The 18,804-nt window shown below is 43.4% G+C and overlaps 2 protein-coding genes across 2 annotated transcripts; one reads left to right on the top strand and one right to left on the bottom strand.

The window, feature by feature from the left end:
• Nucleotides 1–6,728: 6,728 nt before the first annotated feature.
• On the top strand, nucleotides 6,729–18,766 carry gtf2e2 (general transcription factor IIE, polypeptide 2, beta). The gene is made up of 8 exons (XM_084561004.1): nucleotides 6,729–7,442; nucleotides 8,315–8,475; nucleotides 14,983–15,065; nucleotides 15,698–15,805; nucleotides 16,250–16,432; nucleotides 16,561–16,654; nucleotides 17,288–17,403; nucleotides 18,037–18,766. Exons 2-8 carry the CDS (start codon nucleotides 8,316–8,318, stop codon nucleotides 18,154–18,156), a joined length of 864 nt encoding a protein of 287 aa, XP_084417130.1. The 5' UTR covers nucleotides 6,729–7,442; nucleotide 8,315; the 3' UTR covers nucleotides 18,157–18,766.
• Nucleotides 10,722–11,045, bottom strand: smim18 (small integral membrane protein 18; the record flags this gene model as incomplete). The annotated part of the gene is made up of 1 exon (XM_084561025.1): nucleotides 10,722–11,045. One exon carries the CDS (start codon nucleotides 11,043–11,045, stop codon nucleotides 10,722–10,724), a length of 324 nt encoding a protein of 107 aa, XP_084417151.1.
• Nucleotides 18,767–18,804: the final 38 nt, after the last annotated feature.

Below are 18,804 nucleotides of genomic sequence, written 5' to 3' on the forward strand. Positions count from 1 at the left end.
TTTTCTTACAGCTGCCACTATAAAATACGCTGTTATTACCTATTACTAGTATGCAGTGGCTCAGGCTTGTTCCAGTCCATCCCACAGACACTTGATCAATTTGGGATCTAGTGAATTTGGAGGCCAGGTCAACACCTTGTGCCGGTTTTCATGTTTTTAGAGTTGTTCCTAAACTTTTTTTGTTTGCTGCCATCAAGGAGTGTCATTGCTATGGGGTGGGGGTGCCTGGTCTGGTCTAGGTGGGTGCTACATGTCTAAGTAGCATCCACACGAATGAATGCGAGGTCCAAAAGTTTCCCAGTCGAACATTGCATTGTCACAAGATGGGCAATGTTATGTACTTCTCCTGTGAGTGGTCATAATGTTATGGCTGATCAGTGGAGTAGTGGTTAGAGAAGCAGCTTTGGGGCCTAAGGGTCACAGGTTTGCATCCTCCTATCTTTGAGCAAGCACCTCAAAAACTGTGTGTGCAGAATATTATTAATATTCAAAGTATGTGAGTTCATACTTGTGTGTATTTTGTGCATGGAGCTCTTTTTCATGGTTTGAGTTGTGCTTCCTGTTACGCTAAATCTTGTAAAGCAACAGCGTACGTTACCTTTTTCAACGAGCCTCCAGGTGTTTTTTTTTTTTTTTGGAGCAGATTTCCTCCCGTACACACCGCAGCTCCGGTTTAAAAGTGGACTCTCTGCGTTCAGAGGGGAAGAAATTAACCGGCTCGCGCGGAGCCTTGACTCTAGCCCCATGCAGCTCCTTTGAGATGAAGTGGAACGCCGACTGCAAGCTGGAGCCTTATCTACCAACATCAGTGTAAGACCTCGCTAATGCCTCTGCAGCTTAATGGGAGCAAATCCCCACGGCCAGGTAGTAGGAAAACTCTCACAGAAGACAGGAGGCTGTTAGAGAGGTATACAGTATTTACACTCTTGGAGTGAGCTGTTGAACAGTCACATGTGTTCATTGTGCGTATGTACACCGATCGGACATAACATTACGACCACTGAGAGGAGCAGTAAATAACATTGACCATCTTGTGACAATACAGAGTCCTGCTGGGAAACTTTTGGACCTGGTATTCATTCGTGTGGATGTTACTTAGACATGTAGCACCCACCTAGACCAGACCAGGCACCCCCACCCCATAGCAACGACACTCCTTGATGGTAGCAGCCATCCCCAGACACACACACAAAAACAGTTTAGGAACAACCTGGCCTCCAAATTCACTACATCCCAAACTGATATGTGGGATGATCCACAGAGGCCCCTCCCCTTAACCCATGGGACCCACAGGTCCCCCATCAACATCCTCAGAAGGCCCATATCAGGCAGGTGGTCATAATGTTATGCCTGCCCGGTGTGTATTAACTTCAGGTGTCCATGCAGTTTATTTTACTGCAAATTAGCTCCAGATGCTAGTTGTGTATATGGGGCATACATTGCACATCTATTGATTTTTTCCGCCCTATTTCTTTCGCCGTATTGACCGCTTTAAATAAAGTCGTAAATAAATGTGCCGTGAGCCCCGCTTCCTGATTAAAAACTGCAAAACACCTCCCATTTCACACAGTGTCCCTACATCATACACTCTCAACACGCGTGGGTGAGCCCACGCTTAAATTTACAGTAGCGCGCCGGGTTCCTGTCCCGTTTAGTTTTCAGAGAGCGCGACGGGCGAACGTGAGAAGGAGGCAGGGAGAAAGGAGAAAGCAAACGTGGAGGATACTGTGTTGTGGTGGTGAGACTTACCTGTGTGTATGGGAAGTATTTTCAATTCAGAAGCTGTGACATGGAACTGTCAGTGAAGCCCAAAAGTGCTGACAGGTAATACACACACAGCATGCACAACAGAAGCACACACACACACACACAGAGAGACACACTTTTCTCACTCAGTTGTAATTGAAAGGTGTCACTTTGAGATTTTCTCCTCCACAAGGATTTGCACTTGGCTGCCGCTCCAGGTCTTCACTCATCTCGCCTCTTTGATATTACTCCACACCTCTAGAGTCTCTCTCTCTCTCTCTCTCTCTCTTTCTCTGCCTTCCGGTTACTGTACTACACGACACACGACCTGCCTGCGTTTGCGCGCACGCAGATAATGCACGCACGCACGCTCGTAAATCTCTCCCCGTTTCATCTGTGGGGCGCAACGGAATCCCAAAACCTCTGCAGACTAACAAAGAGAGCAAAGTTACTCCTAAAAGTGAATAAATCTCGAGTTCGGTTCGCTCCAATCTGACAGAATACATCCACGTGGCCACGGCTGCACCTTGACCCGCCCAAGGTGAGCTGGGGGAGCAACTGCAGCTGAATCTTAGTTGCAGTTCCAACCATGTTAAGAGGAATAATTCATGTTTGTGACTTCAAGCCTCGACTGTTCTCTGAAGTCTAAATCTTATCCCTCACTCGTCCATTCTCTCTCTCCCTTCCTCTCTGTGCTACGACTAAACAGTGTAATTCATCAATTATGGATTAGGGCCCAAATTAGGTTAGAACATGTTTAATCATTCATGTGGACTCACTCCTTTGACTAGCCCACTAAATCATTAATTGAGCGTTTTGGAGATGCTAATTTGCGCCGTGGTCCACACGAGCATCTGAGATGAAGTGATGCCTGCACATCAAGAGCTTCCTGCAATGTTGTTTGTCATTTTTTTTGGAATAATGCACCCAACAAAGATCACACTGAGATTTTTGTTCATTATTTATTATTAGATTAGAACATCTCAGGCTTTTGATATGAAGGCGCAGGCAGGAAGGGATGGAGGATACGTACATGATAAGATGCTATTTTGACCAGAAATCTGCAGCCGGTGTTACACAAACATCCGCCGAAGCTCCTATTCAAATTTCATCATCCCTGCAGAGATGCTAATAATACACTCTATATTCCGGGGTTTGCGCCGGGTGTAAAGGAGCTTTTAAGGGAAAGAGAACACAAAACACATCAAAAAACTTAATCCGACAAAGAGATCAGAGCGTCCGTTGTACCCCATGCATTTTTATAGCAAAAGCATGAGAGATGACTGTTCGGCGTGTGCAGTTTAGACAAAGGCAGGCGGATAAAAGTTTGATATCAGACACTTTATAGCACTGTGTGTTAAAAAAAAAAATATATAGAGTGAGCGGCGTGTGAATGAATAATTTACCACGAACTTTAAAAATGTTAACTTTTTTTTTACCATTTTTAGTTGATCCGTGTTTTGTTTTTGTGCCCGTTTGTAAATCACACGCCATGCGCACTTCACAGGCAGGGTCATGTGTAACTGGGAGGATCTGTACATTAGTCGCATTAGTCGGTTTATCTCCTGTGTCCATCGGATGCCTTTGAATCGGATCAGCCCCACATGAAAGATTTCTGTCGCTTCTTTCATCTGCGTTTTCAAATCGGATCAAAAGTCGGATCAGAGCCTCGAACTGCGGCCCAGATGCGACAGATAATCTCACACCTCACAGTGGTGAGGTGGTTAGCGCTGGTGCCTCACAGTGAGAAGGTCCCAGGTTTGAATCCATGGGCCGACTGGGCCTTTCTGTGTGGAGTTTGCATGTTCTCCTTGTGTCTGCGTGGGTTCTCTCCAGCTTCCTCTCACCGTCCAAAGACATGCTTGTTTGGTTCATTGGTGATTCTAAATTGGCCGTAGGTGTGAGTGTGAATGGTTGTCTGTCTCTCTGTGTTAGCCCTGTGATCGACTGGCGACCTGTCCAGGGTGTACCCCGCCTCTCGCCCAATGACAGCTGGGATAGCAAACCTTAACAGGAACAAGAAGATGAAGATGATAAAACTAAAACTATGGGTTGGGGGTGCCTGGTCTGGTCTAGTCTAGGTGGGCGCTATATGTATAAGTAACATCCGCACGAATGAATGCCAGGTCCAAAAGTTTCCCAGCAGAACATTGTATTGTCACAAGATGGTCAATGTTATTCAGTTAGAGAAGCAGTTCTGGGGCCTAAAGGTCACAGGTTTGCATCCTCCAATCCTTGAGCAAGCACCTAACCCCCAAAAACTGTGTGTACACCCTACTGTGTGAACAAAGGGATGGGCCAATTTTTTTCTTTTTTTGGTCATGTGCAACTGGTAGGATCTGTAAATTAGTCGTATTAGTCGTTTTATCTCCTGTGTCCATCAGATGCCTTTAAATTGAATCAGCCCCACATGAAAGATTTCTGTAATTTCTTTCATCTGCGTTTTTCTTTTTCAAAGTGCGCTTCACTCAAATCGGATCAAAAATCGGATCAAAACCGCCCACCGTGGCCCAGATGCGACAGATAATCTCTCTCCTGTTTTTTATTATTTTTTTTAAAAAAGCAAATCAATAAAATGCTGTGAAGAAGTGAATCTGAAACCCAAGTTTTCAGCGGGGCTTTAATCTGACAGACCGCAAAGCGTCGCGCGCAGCCGACGCCAGGCGCTTCTCTGTGGAACAAAGACTTTGACGCCTCGCAGAGCAAAGAAAACACAGACGGTATCTTCAGGCCATTCAAAATAAGAAAAGAAAGCAGTGAAACACTTTATGTTAACATGTGAAGAGCTTTTGAGATGGAAAGACACTCCTCTTTAATTCTCCAATAAAACAAAGAGGCATCATTTTATTTTATGTTCTGCGCCATCTTGTCTGTGTGTGTAGGCTCATGCACATGAAACAACTGGCTGCTAATTAGATTTTCTTTCCCCTCCATCTCTGTTCTGTGACTTGTTCTCCACACTCTAGCGGGGGCTTAGCTTAGCTCTCCGTCGTCTTCGGTGACCTGGTCCCGAAGCGACCTTGTCTCTCAGCTTACGGAGCAACGGTGTCCTCAGACAGCCATGTCTAGCTTCAGATGTACTCATAAAAAATATATCCGTGGTGGGGCCTTTTTTTTTAAAACTTGCACCAGCATCCAGGGTATAGGTGAGGCTTAATCATGTTTATTGACCAATTTGCAAGAAGGATTATGACTCAGTTGTAGAAAGTGGATTTTTTTTTTCTTTGAAAGGATACTAGGTCCAAAAGGACAGTAATTGGCTTAAAGAATAACTCTGGTATTTTTTTAAACACCTGGGCTCTATTTTCCCATCTTTCCAGGTCTAAATGATTAATAGGAACGTTACAACAGAGACTGGAAGATAAAAATAAACTAAACAAATCGTATCCATAACGCTGCCAAGAGAAAGGCCTTGTTCTCTGATTACATTGCATTGTAATTGGTTATAGTGTTCTTGGTCAATGCTGGACCACTTCCTTTAGATTTAGGTTTAACATACTATTCTTTAAAGTGCTGTAAGGGCTTCATAGCCTTTTTTTCTCCATATAAAACACAGGAAAACTACAAGACCACAGAATTTTCTTCTACCACAGTCGGTACTGGGCTGCAGTCTGTTACTTTGCACACAATGTTGATGCAGTTGAGACGACTTTAGTGCTCGCCACTACAGTTTCATAGCTTGTCTAATGCTTTGTCGATATTGCACTAAGGCCCAGAAACAAAAACCTTCACTAGTTTGTTGTGGTTCAGGGCTTGTCAGCGATCAAGTGCGTAAAAGCCCCGATCAGTGTGACCGCACTGTGTCCTCTCAGTTTCTTTGTTTGTTTCCTCAGCATTATAACATTATCTTTCTGACAGTACGTGTGTCTGAGTTTTTTTGTTTCTTTCTCCCATGCTCCTGCATTAATGAAGCCATTCACACTGAGCCATTAATACTAAAATACCAATGGAAAAAAATACAGTAAATGTAACGCAGTAGCTTAAAGGAACCACTAAGCGGCGACATTGAGTCATTTACGCCTGTATCCATTCAAGTTAAAAAGGAAAACTAAAGAAGCTCTATTTTGATATTCTCCTTGCAAATAATACAGTCTTAAACTAAATAACATCCACAATTTGAGCTATTTTTTTCTTGTTGTTGTTTTTCAAGCATATTACAAATTGTGCTTAAGGGAAAATATCGCCATTAAAAAACTGCACCGAGCTTGTTTTAAATCTGCCTCCCCCTTTCATTATAGTTTTTGTTGTTCCTTCAGTGGTTCTTGCCATTATACTGTACTTACATTCAGTGGGTAACATGGCCTACAGATGTATGCAAATCTTTCCATTTGAACTGAATAGGAGGCACAGCATTTTTACTTTCTACCCACCAGAGGTTTTCTAATTTCTGGTGAAGTTGGGGGAGTTTAAGGGCTTTTCCACAAGCTACAGTTTTTGTTTCTTGAAGAGGTACTTTGATGTACCTTTCTCTGCTTTGTAGGGATTATAGACTCCTTTTTAGAGCCCCAGTCACTTGCTTATAAGAGTCGATGGTTGCTGAAGGTACCACGAGGTCCGGATAGTTTAGCAGTTCTGATAGTTTCCAGTGACATTTCTTTACTTGTCCCACAAGTCTAATAAATTTATATGACTTCTGAAACCTTAGCAACAGCCACAATGTCTGCTTATTTTGCTTCTTGAGCTTTCTGTTTTTAAAACTGTATAAAACATTATTATAAAAATTCATTTTAATGTCTTGGATTTTGCTGCAAATCACGATCTTATCTTATATTGTCAGTTTCGAAATAATTAGCTATAATTCTTTTTTTCTGTCTTCATAATACACTGATGGAGCAGCGCGTTGTCTCTTTGCGTGACTGTACGTGATGACGTTGTCCGAGGATTAGCTGTAGATTTCAGAAACATCGAGCTGGTGTGTGCGGACGCTGCTCAAACCCTGCCTGGGATTTTCCCTAATACCAATACATGTTGTTTTCAGCAGCTTAATGGGTTCAGAGAAGAAACAAAAACAGGTTAAACCCATTTAATTTGCTCTAGAAGAATCATCTACTAACAATACAAACAGTACATAAGACAATCTCATTGATAGAGCTAGTATACATGACACTATTATGTTTTTTAGCTTTAGCTGTGTGTGCAGCCTCTCTGCATTTTTTTTTTTTAAATGTCAATGGAAAAACAAAGTGAAATAAATAAATGCCTTGTAAACAAAACATCACGAATGCGTTTAGTCAATGAACACAACTCGCTGCTAGAGGGAGATTGGTGACAGACGGAAGGAGAAGTAGTTCCTGTCAACCGGAAATTATTTAGTCTAGATCCCGGTGGTAGGATATTGACTTTGTTGTGTTTCCCTTGTTTGGGACAGCCTATACAAAGACCCCCGAAAATAACTTAGTTTAAATACAAGAATACAAGAACAGATTCTAGTCCAGAGGGACAAACGTTAGGATCTGATTTATCGATATTTCAGTATCAATCCGCACACCGCCACAAGAAACGGAAGTGCAGCATGAGTGGAAAAGAAAAGAGATGTGTGTGAAGTTAGTAGGCTAACGGCAACTCGTAATATATTTGAATCAACAAGGAGAAGAAACGTCGATTTGCTGAAGAGGGATCGCATTTTATATGCTTCGCGATTAGCTTGTCCTCTTGGACTAACCCGTTGCTTTCTCTGCTTGAGAACAGGAACAAAGGTAACGTTCACTAGCATAACGTTGAGCAGTTCGGCATGCTAATGCTAGGTTAACCCTTAATCTAGTGTCATATTGTTTCGTTACGTTTGTGTATTTTGTTACATAAGTACGTAATATAAGTAGTCAGTGACTAAAGATAGAGTGGCGAACACTATTTGTGGATTTTCTTTGGTTTACATTGTCGGTATAACGCCACAACTATAAGCTAACTTAGCTAGCTACTTTACTAAAACGAACTAGCTAATGTCAGTTAGCTTATTTAACTAGCTGTCATTTTTAGGTGTAAGAATTCTTATTCGTGTCCATACAATACGGACACTGTATGTTATTTTTGTTAACATTTGCTGTTATTAGTAACAGCTTTAAATAACTTGCAGAGGTGGAGTTCAACTGGGGGACACCTCGACCTCATTGTCAATTATTTTGTTGTTTCCTTGCAAGGCTGAACGACCAAACACAAAGTAGTAAACTGTACAGAAGTCCTCCAAAACGCTTAAACTAGGTGGTACAGGCATTGTCAGTGGGCCTTACCTTGTAGAGGAGCCCTTTCTCTAAATCCTTTGTTATTTTAGTTTACATTGTGTTGGTCAGTGGACCTGTAAACAACAATGTCTGCTGTGCTGTGTGTGCAGTATTTGATGTGGATGGAAATGAGGAAACATAATGTTGCAAGTGCCAGCGATGAAGGTTGTAAGGATTGGCTGCACAATATTTAGTTTATATTAAGTGTCAGCCATGACAAGTTGTCTGTGTTTGAACAGAGACTGTGATCTCAGATTTATTTTTGTTTGTTCTGAGAAGTAATCACACAAATGTCTAAATCTTTGTTGAATTGTTTCTGATTTTTGGTATATTTTGGACCCGTCTGCCAGGATGGATCCAGCTCTACTGAGGGAGAGAGAGCTGTTCAAGAAGAGGGCTCTTTCCACTCCAGCTGTAGAGAAGAGACAGGCCGCGTCTGACTCTGGATCACACAAGAAGAAGAAACCCAAAGTAGAAAAAGAGGGCTCCTCTGGGTCCAAACACGGCACTGGTAAGTGAAGCATACAGTAGTTTCATGTACCGCTTTCTAGGGCTGCTCGATTTTGGAAAAAATGAGAATCACGATTTTTTTGGTCAAGATTGAAATCACGATTCTTCAAACGATTCTTTTTGAGTTTGAAAATAAAATGCATTTATTCGGCATTTTGGCAAAAATACTCACTGTAACCCCCCCCCCCCCCCCCCCCCCGTTCAATTTGGGAGAGACCCAGAGGTGAACTGTCCCCCGCGCCCCCCTCCCCTTTCCCTTTCTCACGCACACCTTCTGTGCACGGCACTTTCTCAGAAAGCAGGGGCGCCTGCAGCTGCAGGGGACGACAATTTGCCAGTTCCCCACACAGATATGACAGATAATAGAAAACCATGTAGCGGCGCAGATGTATTTGTTTATTTATTTTTTTTCCAAGTGCTCGTGCCGCCCCCCTTGTGTCATGAAAAATGCCGCCCCGGGCGACTGCCCGGTTCGCCCGTGCCTAAAACCACTACTGGGTGCAGATATCACACTGTAGCACATTTTGCACATTACGTGGGCCTGTGCTTCGTCGGATTCTTCGAATCCGAAGTGTTGCCATACAAGAGAACTTGTTTTACCCTTTTTATCGACCAAACGGGACCGTCCTCCCTCTGCCATCTCGCTCGCGCTGTTTTCTGAATAAGATGAGTGTTGCAGGTCACCACACGCACACACACACACACAGAGCTCGTGGGGCCGCGTTGAATGCTCTGTGGGAGCGACTGAATTGCGCATGCGTGTCTCTTTCAGAAAAACCTCACAGACAACGGAAAATGGCAAAAGAATCGTTCCAACTCGATTTTATTAATTTGGAGATCGTTTGAACCAAGAATCGAAATCGTGATCAAAATTCGATTAATTGCACAGCCCTACCGCTTTCTATCATTTAGTACCTTGATGCATTTAGGAGTATGCATGTATACTAGCAACAGGCGGTTTGAGAGGACACGAAACTAATTCTTAGCATTCCTCTGTTTCCACTTAAACAGCGCGAAGTGCAGAGGCGTAGATTTAGAAGAACAGAATCAGATTTGAATGTGCACTTCTAATAAACTACTTTCTGAATCTGGTCTTCATTTTCGGTAGCTACTTTTGCAGCTTCATCTGGATATTGGCATCCTTCAGTCTGATGGTCCCTTTACTGTTGCCCTGCAAGCAGGTTCATGGTCTATCCTCCCTTGAAATCGTTAGATGCTCAACAGTGCTGCAAATACCCTACAAGCCTTGCTTTTTTGGAGGTGCTACATTCTAGCTGCCCGTAAAGAATAATAATAAAATGCCCTATTAGTTGCCAAGAAATTGAAAGGGATTTTAACAATTTACCATAGATGATTTTTGGCTTCCCATGTGAGTTTGCGTCAGTCGACTTCCGTTCACAGAAAACAAAAAACCCCAGATAACTCAGTGACGATTTATTAGGCATTTTGCGGTAAGGCATATGAAATCATACACTGTGCTCAGTAAGACATTAACTACTGTGCAGTAACCAAACTTGTCATGAGATAATACTGCAGTGATAAACATTTTGACAACACTTGGCGTACAGTTTACTGAATAACAGGAAAAAAAAACAAAAACACAGGTTTTATCCAAAGCAATTATCAGGTCCAGCAAAGCTTGATCACAAGATTCAAGTCCTTCAGACGGCATTTTTATATACAACTTGTCTCAGAAGCTCATTCGCATCCAGCAGGCCACAATTACACGTAATATGCCACAGGGTAGTTGTCTTTTTGTAAACTCTTTGATATTTGGTCAGATTAGGGTTTTGTTCTTTCACGTTAACATGTTTTGAGCCATGCAACTTTATACTCTGTTAAAGAAAACGGAGCAAGATAAGGCCCACTTAATGTAACACATTATACCACAACCTTCATTCTTAAGTATTGTAAACGTGTGTGTGTGTGTGTGTATGAGTGTATTTCTACTATTTATTTTCTACTCGGGTGCTCTCTCTCTTTCTTCTTGTAGTTTTTCTGGTGTGAAATGTGTCTCTCAGGGTCTGCTGTGGATGTGTAACTGAAACGAAAAGCAATTTAGATTCACTCCAAAACCACTGTCGCCTTTCCTTGTGTACATTGCTGTGTCTCTTCTCTCAGCCTGCTCCTAAATGTGAGCAACTGAACTGTTTATAGGCAGTCATAGGAAGTCTTTTTTTGTTTTGTGGAATCGGGGTGAACGCTGGGGTGTTGCCCGTTACAGCAACGAAACCCAATTTGCTGCCCCTATACCACTTCAGTGTGGCTTTCTGGCTCCTTGCAAATGCTGGTCATCAGCTTGCTGCAGCTCCCCGGCCCTTCCTCCTGTAGCTGGTGGTGTGTCTTCCCCTTGGCACAGCACCCGCAGTCCAGTATCTCGTAGAGCACGGCCAAGGCTGCCAGGGACAGGACGGTGAGGATGAAGAGCAGGAGGATGACGAAACAGGCCACGTTCCAGCCGTCGTGGAACGGGTAGACTTCCTGGACCTGCAGGGAGACGTGGGCCAGGGGGGCTCCCACTGGGTGCAACGGGAGATCGCTGGGGTGTATAGTTGTTGTGATGTTAGCCATGATTTCTGGTTGGGGGGGGGGGGGGGGGGAGAAAAAAAACAACAATGAAAAGAAGAAGAGAGACAGATTGTTAATGACGCGGACCAAATTAAAATGTGAAAGCGATGGCTGTAAAAATCTTGGTTGTCATGGTGAGAGACTGATTAAAAATCGAACGTAATGGATGAGCTGCTCTTTGGGGCGTCACGTTTAGGATTCTCTAATTTTTGAAGGTGATTTGATGTTTTTGGAAGAATTTTAGGAAACACAAATAACTACAAACGTTAAAAAATGAATAATTTCTATAGATTAGTTTCTATTGTAAGGGAAAACAAGCCCCAGGCACAAAAGGGAAACCCATTTCCTCTCATGAAACCATCAGTAATTTGCTGTAATGTGATTATTCTCATACTACATTATGAGTCACAGGGGGTTATCATGCTGTAACAGGATGCATGCGGCGTTAATATCTACTGATACAAAACAACACCTCCAAGCCTGTCTGTCTTTACAGAAAGCGCGTAATGTTGTTCAGAAGACAATGCATTATTCGAGAAAATGTTATATCGCAAAAGAGCAGAACCCCCGCTGAGGCCTTCTGCTCAGAACCAAAATAACCTAAAAGCCTGATGGGGAAGAAAATCAGGTTGTACAGTTCAATACACTTCCACTTGTTCTGCTCTGGCTATAATGCCTGACGTAAATGTTATTATTGCGGAGCTGTAGCGGAACAACGAAACTGAAAGATGTTGTCCGTCCACATTTTCAGCCAACGCCTACCGCTTTTAAATCCAGAGGGAACCGTGTGCCAGTTATCAGCCCCCACACGCGCATGCACGCGTGCGCACGTGTTTGCTTTCAGCACGCACTCGTAGATGTTTATCTGTCGCATGCTGAGACCCCGACAGCTGACCCAGATTATCTGAGTGATTCTCCGTCCAGATGGGTTTTTTTGTGACTCTGTCTTCTAGGATGTTACAGCTAATGCGTGCAGGACAGGTTCTGTTGTGTGTGTTAGCGGGCTTGCAAAAGATAGGCAAGCGCCTCTTCTTGCTGCTCTGTGTTACGCCGAGGCTGTAATGTGAGTCCACATGGTGGTAGTCGGCACTTTCACCTCGGAAAAAACGTGCCAAACTTAAAAGTCTTGCACCGCTTTCCCTAAATTAAAAAGCTGTTGCGCGTGTGAAGTAACAGAAATGCATATTCTAGATATATTTACCTCACGGCCCCTAGTTTATTTTTGTGGTTTGCTCGTAGGAGAAAAGAGGCAACGTGCGATGCACTTGCGTTGCATAGATGAATTTTTTATGACGGTGTTCCAGTCTGTCACAAAATGTAGCCGCTTCAAGATGAGGATGTCCTACATCCCGACAACATACTTACAATACATGTATATTAAAATCTGGTGAGATGAGCCACAAGAATAATGACTCTTACGGGAAGGCGCACAGTTAACTACTTTAACCGTCAGCGGGTAATTTACATTAAACTAAATCTACAGTGGCAGACGGAAGCACATCCGTTTACGGCGTGCGGTACATGTTGGCGGTATTTTATTTTCAGTTGATGCAACTTAACCCCCTGTTTAACAGCCGCTTAGTGCTGACCCAGCTCATCATATCAGTTTCAGTTCAGCTCATTGCCATGACAACAGCCTCTTTTACCAATTTGTCGCGCCACCCCCCCCCCCCCCCTTTCGTGGTCTTTGAGCCTCTTTCCTTTTGTCAGAGCTCACGTAGGGACAGATTGGCGGCCGGTAGCATCTGTTAGCTCCCCCCCAAATGAGCCCCACCCCAACCAGACTCTTAAGGTGTTTCGGGACTAGGTATTTCTCTCTGCGCCCAAACACACACACACACACACACACACACACACACACACACACTCCTAAAGCCCCTGGCACGGCTCAGCACAGCTGTCAGACCCGCATCGATTTGTCTCGAGAGCTGAAGCTTGCGCCGAGTCTTGCGCTTTCGTAAACACAGATAAAGATGCTCGGGAGTGTACACACACACGCAGATGCAGAAACATTTTGAGTTTCTGATGCTCGGTGTTCAGACGGGGGAAAGGCGCAGACAGACGAATGCATGTTTATTTAATCCGCTGCTGCGTGCTCGCACAGTCTTGGTTTCAATCTTGCAAACGAAACCTAAAGATCTTGGCTTGATTAATGTTAGAATATAAACTACATCTGCCTTGAAACATTTCTAGATGTGGGGATGTAGATTTTAATGCTAAAAGAATAAATGATTAAATAGATCTGCTGCATTTAAAGACGTGTGATTAAGCATGTTAATGATGGAACATTCAAAAAATTAAAAAATCCCACAGTCATAGCTTCACAGTGAAATCAAGAGCAGCCTTTAGCTTAAATTCATATATGAATTGTCGTGATCTGAGGATGTCAGACACTATTCAAGGATGCTTTTCAGAAAAATATGCAGTCTCACCTGTGTGTGTAGCTCAGTCTTTACAAGATGCAGGTCAATGGATGCACTCTCCTCTTTTCGGTGCTCCACCTTCCTCTCCGTCTTCCACTCTTTCCCTCCTCCACGCTCACTCCCTGACCTGTTTTCCTCCTCAGCACGCTCTCATGCACTCTCAGCCGTCGCTCGTGCGCTCGCTCGCTCTCTCGCTCCCTCCCTCCTCCTCCTTCTCCTCCTCCGCCACTCCTTGCAGCTCTTCGTGTCTCGGCCCGAATCGGCAGCGTCTCCTCTCTGCCATTGGCCCCGCTCGGTTAGCCCTGCCTCTGCACCATTCGTTAACCGGCCTGTCACAATTACAGCACCCTGCCCACCGGTGCAGCTCACAGCAACAGAAGCTCCCGCCCACACCATGAATCATTCATGAATCAGCGTCTGTTTTCGGCCTCGATTGGTCAGAGCCGAGTCCAGATCTCAGACGGTATTCACGGGGGAGTAGCATTATTGGACTCCAGCAGAGAAAAGAACCAGCTGGCCAGACTTCACATTATCTTCAGTAGACTCGTCTCATATATGACTCCTGTATTATTTTTACTATTAAAAGGCATTAATGAGCCACATTGTTACACTGCGTGACAAGCCCTTTCTCTATCACGAACACATCATTGTGGATATTGTGGTTTGTTTTGGTTCAGTCCCACATACGTGTCCTGCTGCTCTAAATACTCACCAACTGGAAGAAAGTGTGTTAAGCTTTAGTCAACAACAAATACAATATTCATTCTAGTTTGACTCAACTTTCCTTAAGTACTACAGTGCTGCACTTACTGCGTATTACCTTTTTTTTTCAATATACACCCATCAGCCACAACATTAAAACCACTGACAGGAGAAGTAAATAACATTGACCATCTTGTGACAATACAACGTTCTGCTGGGAAACTTTTGGACCTGGCATTCATTCATGTGGATGTTACTTAGACTATGTAGCACCCACCTAGACCAGACCAGGCACCCCCACCCCATAGCAATGACACTCCTTGATGGCAGGATGCAGCCTGACGCAGGCGCACACACAAAAACGTTTCAGGAACAACTCAAAAAACATTAAAAGCAGCACAAAGTGTTGACCTGGCCTCTAAATTCACTAGATCCCAAACTGATCAAGTATCTGTGGGATGATCCACAGAGGCCCCTCCCCTCAACCCATAGGACCCAAAGGCCCCCCACTGATGTCCTTCTGTTGCCAGACACCACAGGACACCCCCAGAAGACCCATGTCCATTCTCTGAGGAGTCACAACAGTTTTGGAGGACAAATGGGCCTGACGGGGGAAATGTAGAGTTCTACTGGATTGTTGACAATATGAAAAATAATGTAAAGACAGTCTTAGGCTGATTGAATGATGATTAACACTGATGCTTTGTTCGACACGAGCTTGCATGAAAAAGATACGATTTGTCTGTCCGTGTAGTTCTCTAGAGTCAACTTTTAGTTAACCACAATTTAAAGTCGTTGCCTCTTTTTCTTTGCAGAATCTAGTAATGGGAACATCAACATCAAGGCGAGTTCCGGATACAAGTTTGGCTGCCTGGCCAAGATAGTCAATTACATGAAGGTAAGTCATTTTTATTTTTAGTTTGTCCGTACTCTTTCTGCATCAGCAAACCGGAGCTGCTTTAGACCACAGTGTCTAGAAAACATTTTACCTCTCCGAGTTGATTGAAGCAGTCAAAACATCTTCCACACACATTGTTAGATGTCAGGGCTGTCGTCATCGCCTTCAAAGCTCTTAGAAAACTTGTTGTCGGTTGTATCAGTCGAGTGAGTGAGTCAGTCAGTCGTGTCCGCTGTGTAACATTTGGTCTCCAGTCTTTCTTTTTGTATGTAAACAGCTTGTTTATCGCGCTGTGGCTCGGCTAAGAGGCACCCAGTGCCCGTCACACTTGCTGCCTGACTCATCCCTTTCTGCAGGGCTCACACTCCGCTTGACAGATTTTCTTTGAACGTGTGTAATTTTTTGTGCCATCTGTTGGATTCAGAGTTTTAAACTGTGTAAAACAACTTGACAGTTGCATGTAAGGTACTAAATTGCTGTACACACTTTGCTAAACCCCTGTCAGAGATATGGGACTAAGAACATCTTGTGTTTTAAAATAAGAGCTTTTAAAGATTTTACACTGTTGTTTTTTTTTTTTTTTTTTTGTATGTGCTTTCTATATTTAAAACGTATGTGTCTTTAACTCCCAGACCAGGCATCAGAATGGCGATACTCACTTCCTGACCCTGGAGGAGATTCTGGATGAGACCAAACTTCTTGACATCAGCATGAAACAGAAACACTGGCTCATGACTGAGGTGTGTTCCTTTCATTTTCAGAACCACAGTTATACCATCTATGTTGGATGTTACTTAGACATGTAGCACCCACCTAGACCAGACCAGGCACCCCCACCCCATAGCAATGACACAGAGGCCCCTCAAACCATAGGAACCAAAAGCCCCCCTCTAACAACATCCTGTTGCCAGACACCACAGGACACCCTCAGAAGGTCCATGTCCATTCTCTGATGAGTCACAAGGGAGACCTACACAATATTAGGTCATAATGTTATGCCTGATCGGTGTATGTTGGAAGAGATGGAAGCCAACAGAGTGATTATGCTAATAAGACACATCTCATCCTTGTTCAAGTAGAAAGCTACATCACTTGAAGAAAAACAATGTGTGTCTGTAAAAGTTAGATGCTATTTGTTTATTCTTTTAATTTAATCTATTTAATCATCTACCTGCTAATCTTAGGCCTTAGTCAACAACCCAAAAATTGATGTCCGGGACGGGACGTACGGCTTCAAGCCTAAGTACAACCTAAAAGACAAGAAAGCCTTACTGAGACTGCTGGACAAGCACGACCAGCTGGGCCTGGGAGGAGTGCTGCTGGATGACGTGGAGGAGGGGCTGCCCAACTCAGCCAAGGCCATCAAGGTAACCCAAATATAATTATTGCTAAAACAAATGCACGTCAGCCCAAAACGCCACCCATGTGATGAGTGAGCAATGTACTGATGAAACAACAGGGAAAATAATTGGTCTCTTGATGTGATGGTTCACAGGCTTTGGGGGATCAGATTATCTTTGTGACCAGACCAGACAAGAAAAAGATCCTGTTCTACAATGACAAGCATTGCCAGTTTGCAGTAGATGAAGGTGAGCATCAGTCGGCTTTGCCTGTCAGTCGTGATGTTTCTTTCTCCTCTTCTTCGTCTTTGTTACTTGCACTCAGTATTTAAAATGTGTGTCAGCTGTAGGTTTTGATGTCCAATAAATTCTTTAAGCTGTCATTTAAAGATGCAAAAATAACACAATATAAATCTTGAAGGTTGTCGCTTAAAACTTGATGATTCTGTAGCCTTCCAGCTATTAGTAGCTGTTCTGGTTGTCAGCCCCGTGGTGCGTTCAAGTGCAAATTTGTGGCACAGATAGAGGCAACGTGAGGTGACGTTACAGTCAGCCTTCATTAGCAGTAATTCTTTAAAGTCTGTTTTGTGTGTCCGTACCTTAATACTTCATAATACTGATGAGTCCAATCCCTTCATCATGCATTGTGGCATATTGAAATTAGCCAATTTATTTTAACCTTGATTTGGTTTTTAGTAGTTGTTTTATTGCGTGGTATTTTTTTTGTCTTGTAGTGAACAGGACATCAGGTTGTTAAGATTTATGTTCACATTTAGATTTTATCCCTTTCATCGGGCTCTGTGCTTTATTTTATTCGTATTACTTGATGTGTTTGGTGTCGGTGGTGCTGCTCCTTAATCCGTGAGCTTCTTTCATTCGCAGAATTTCAGAAGCTGTGGAGGAGTGTTCCCGTTGACTCCATCGATGAAGAGAAGATCGAGGAGTACCTGAAGAAACAAGGCATCTCCTCCATGCAAGAAACGGGGCCAAAGAAAGTGGTCAGTTTCTTTTTAGTTTCTTCTTTTCTTAATTTCACTAAAAACATTTAAAAACTTTTACATCCTGCCCATCCCCGTTTTCTCCGGTGTTCCCCAAGGCTCTGTTCTTGGGCCTCTTTTATTCATCATCTACCTCATCCCCCTTGGCCAGATATTTCATAGGTATAATATTAATTAACACTCAGCTCTACTTGTCCACCAAACCCAGCTCCACCTTTCCACCCACTTACCTCTCGGACTGTATTCAGGAAATCAGAACATGGTTCTCCACCAACTTCCTCAAACTCAACAGTAGTAAAAACTGAAATTCTTCTCATTGGCACCAAAACCACCCTATCCAATATAAATAGCTTCTCCATTCAAATTGACAATTCCCCAGTCTCCCCCTCTCCCCAGGTTAAGAGTCTGGGCGTCCTTGACACCACTCTTTCTTTCCGTTCTCACATTAACAATATCACCCGTTCAGCCTATTTTCACCTACGCAATATCTCCCGTCTCCGTCCATCCCTCTCAACTGACAGTACTGTCACTCTGGTCCATAGCCTGGTCACGTCCCGTCTGGACTATTGCAACTTTACCTTACTCGGTCATGCATCATAATCAGCGCTGTTTGTCTCTCTGTGCTCCCTGCAGTTACCAGTTCAGAAGAGAAAGAAGCAAAGTGGCCAGAGGAAGAGACAATTCAAGACCCACAACAACCATTTGGCTGGAGTACTGGAGGACTATTCAGAGGGTGTGCCTGTGAAGAAGTGAAATCTTTTCGCTCATTAAGAGTCTGTAACTCAAAAACGGCTGGAGATGGAGAGCCTGGCCCCACTACAATAAAGACTTTTTATGGCAGTATGTTATGTCGAAGAAACTAGCTTATTTTACTTTCTTTGCATTCCCCTGTGATCAGTGGTTGGTCTTGAATTACTTGGAGTCAATAGAAACTGTATTGTGGAATTGTTCTCGTTTTTTTTCTTAATCAGTCACACCAGAAAGACACTGCAAGGGGAAAAAAGGTACCGAGTACAGAGATGCTCTTTAAAAAAAAAAAAACGTAACGCCGCCACAATCTTACTGTTAAAGTGTAAATACGTTCTGTCATCGTTTCATTTAGTTTATCACAACGAGGTGTGTGAAAGGTTTTATTTGAATGGTTAGCAGTTGTCTGATGGCTCCTCTTCAGCGTTTTAATAGGAATTGCAAAGGAAAGCCGCCGTGTGGTGCGTAGTGCGTCACACTGAAGCCTCGGCCTGCATGAAACATCTTCAACTTGTAGTTCAGAATATGTAAATAATGTTACCTTGCAGCACCAAGGCATAGCGGTTGAAAATAAGGACTTTTTGAACTGATTTTAATAAAGAACATTGTTACACAATAGTTGGATCACTTCTCTTGGATAAATGAGTTGCAGTT

This window comes from Chelon labrosus (assembly GCF_963514085.1).
Source record: "Chelon labrosus genome assembly, chromosome: 2".
Classification (NCBI taxonomy): Eukaryota; Metazoa; Chordata; class Actinopteri; order Mugiliformes; family Mugilidae; genus Chelon; species Chelon labrosus.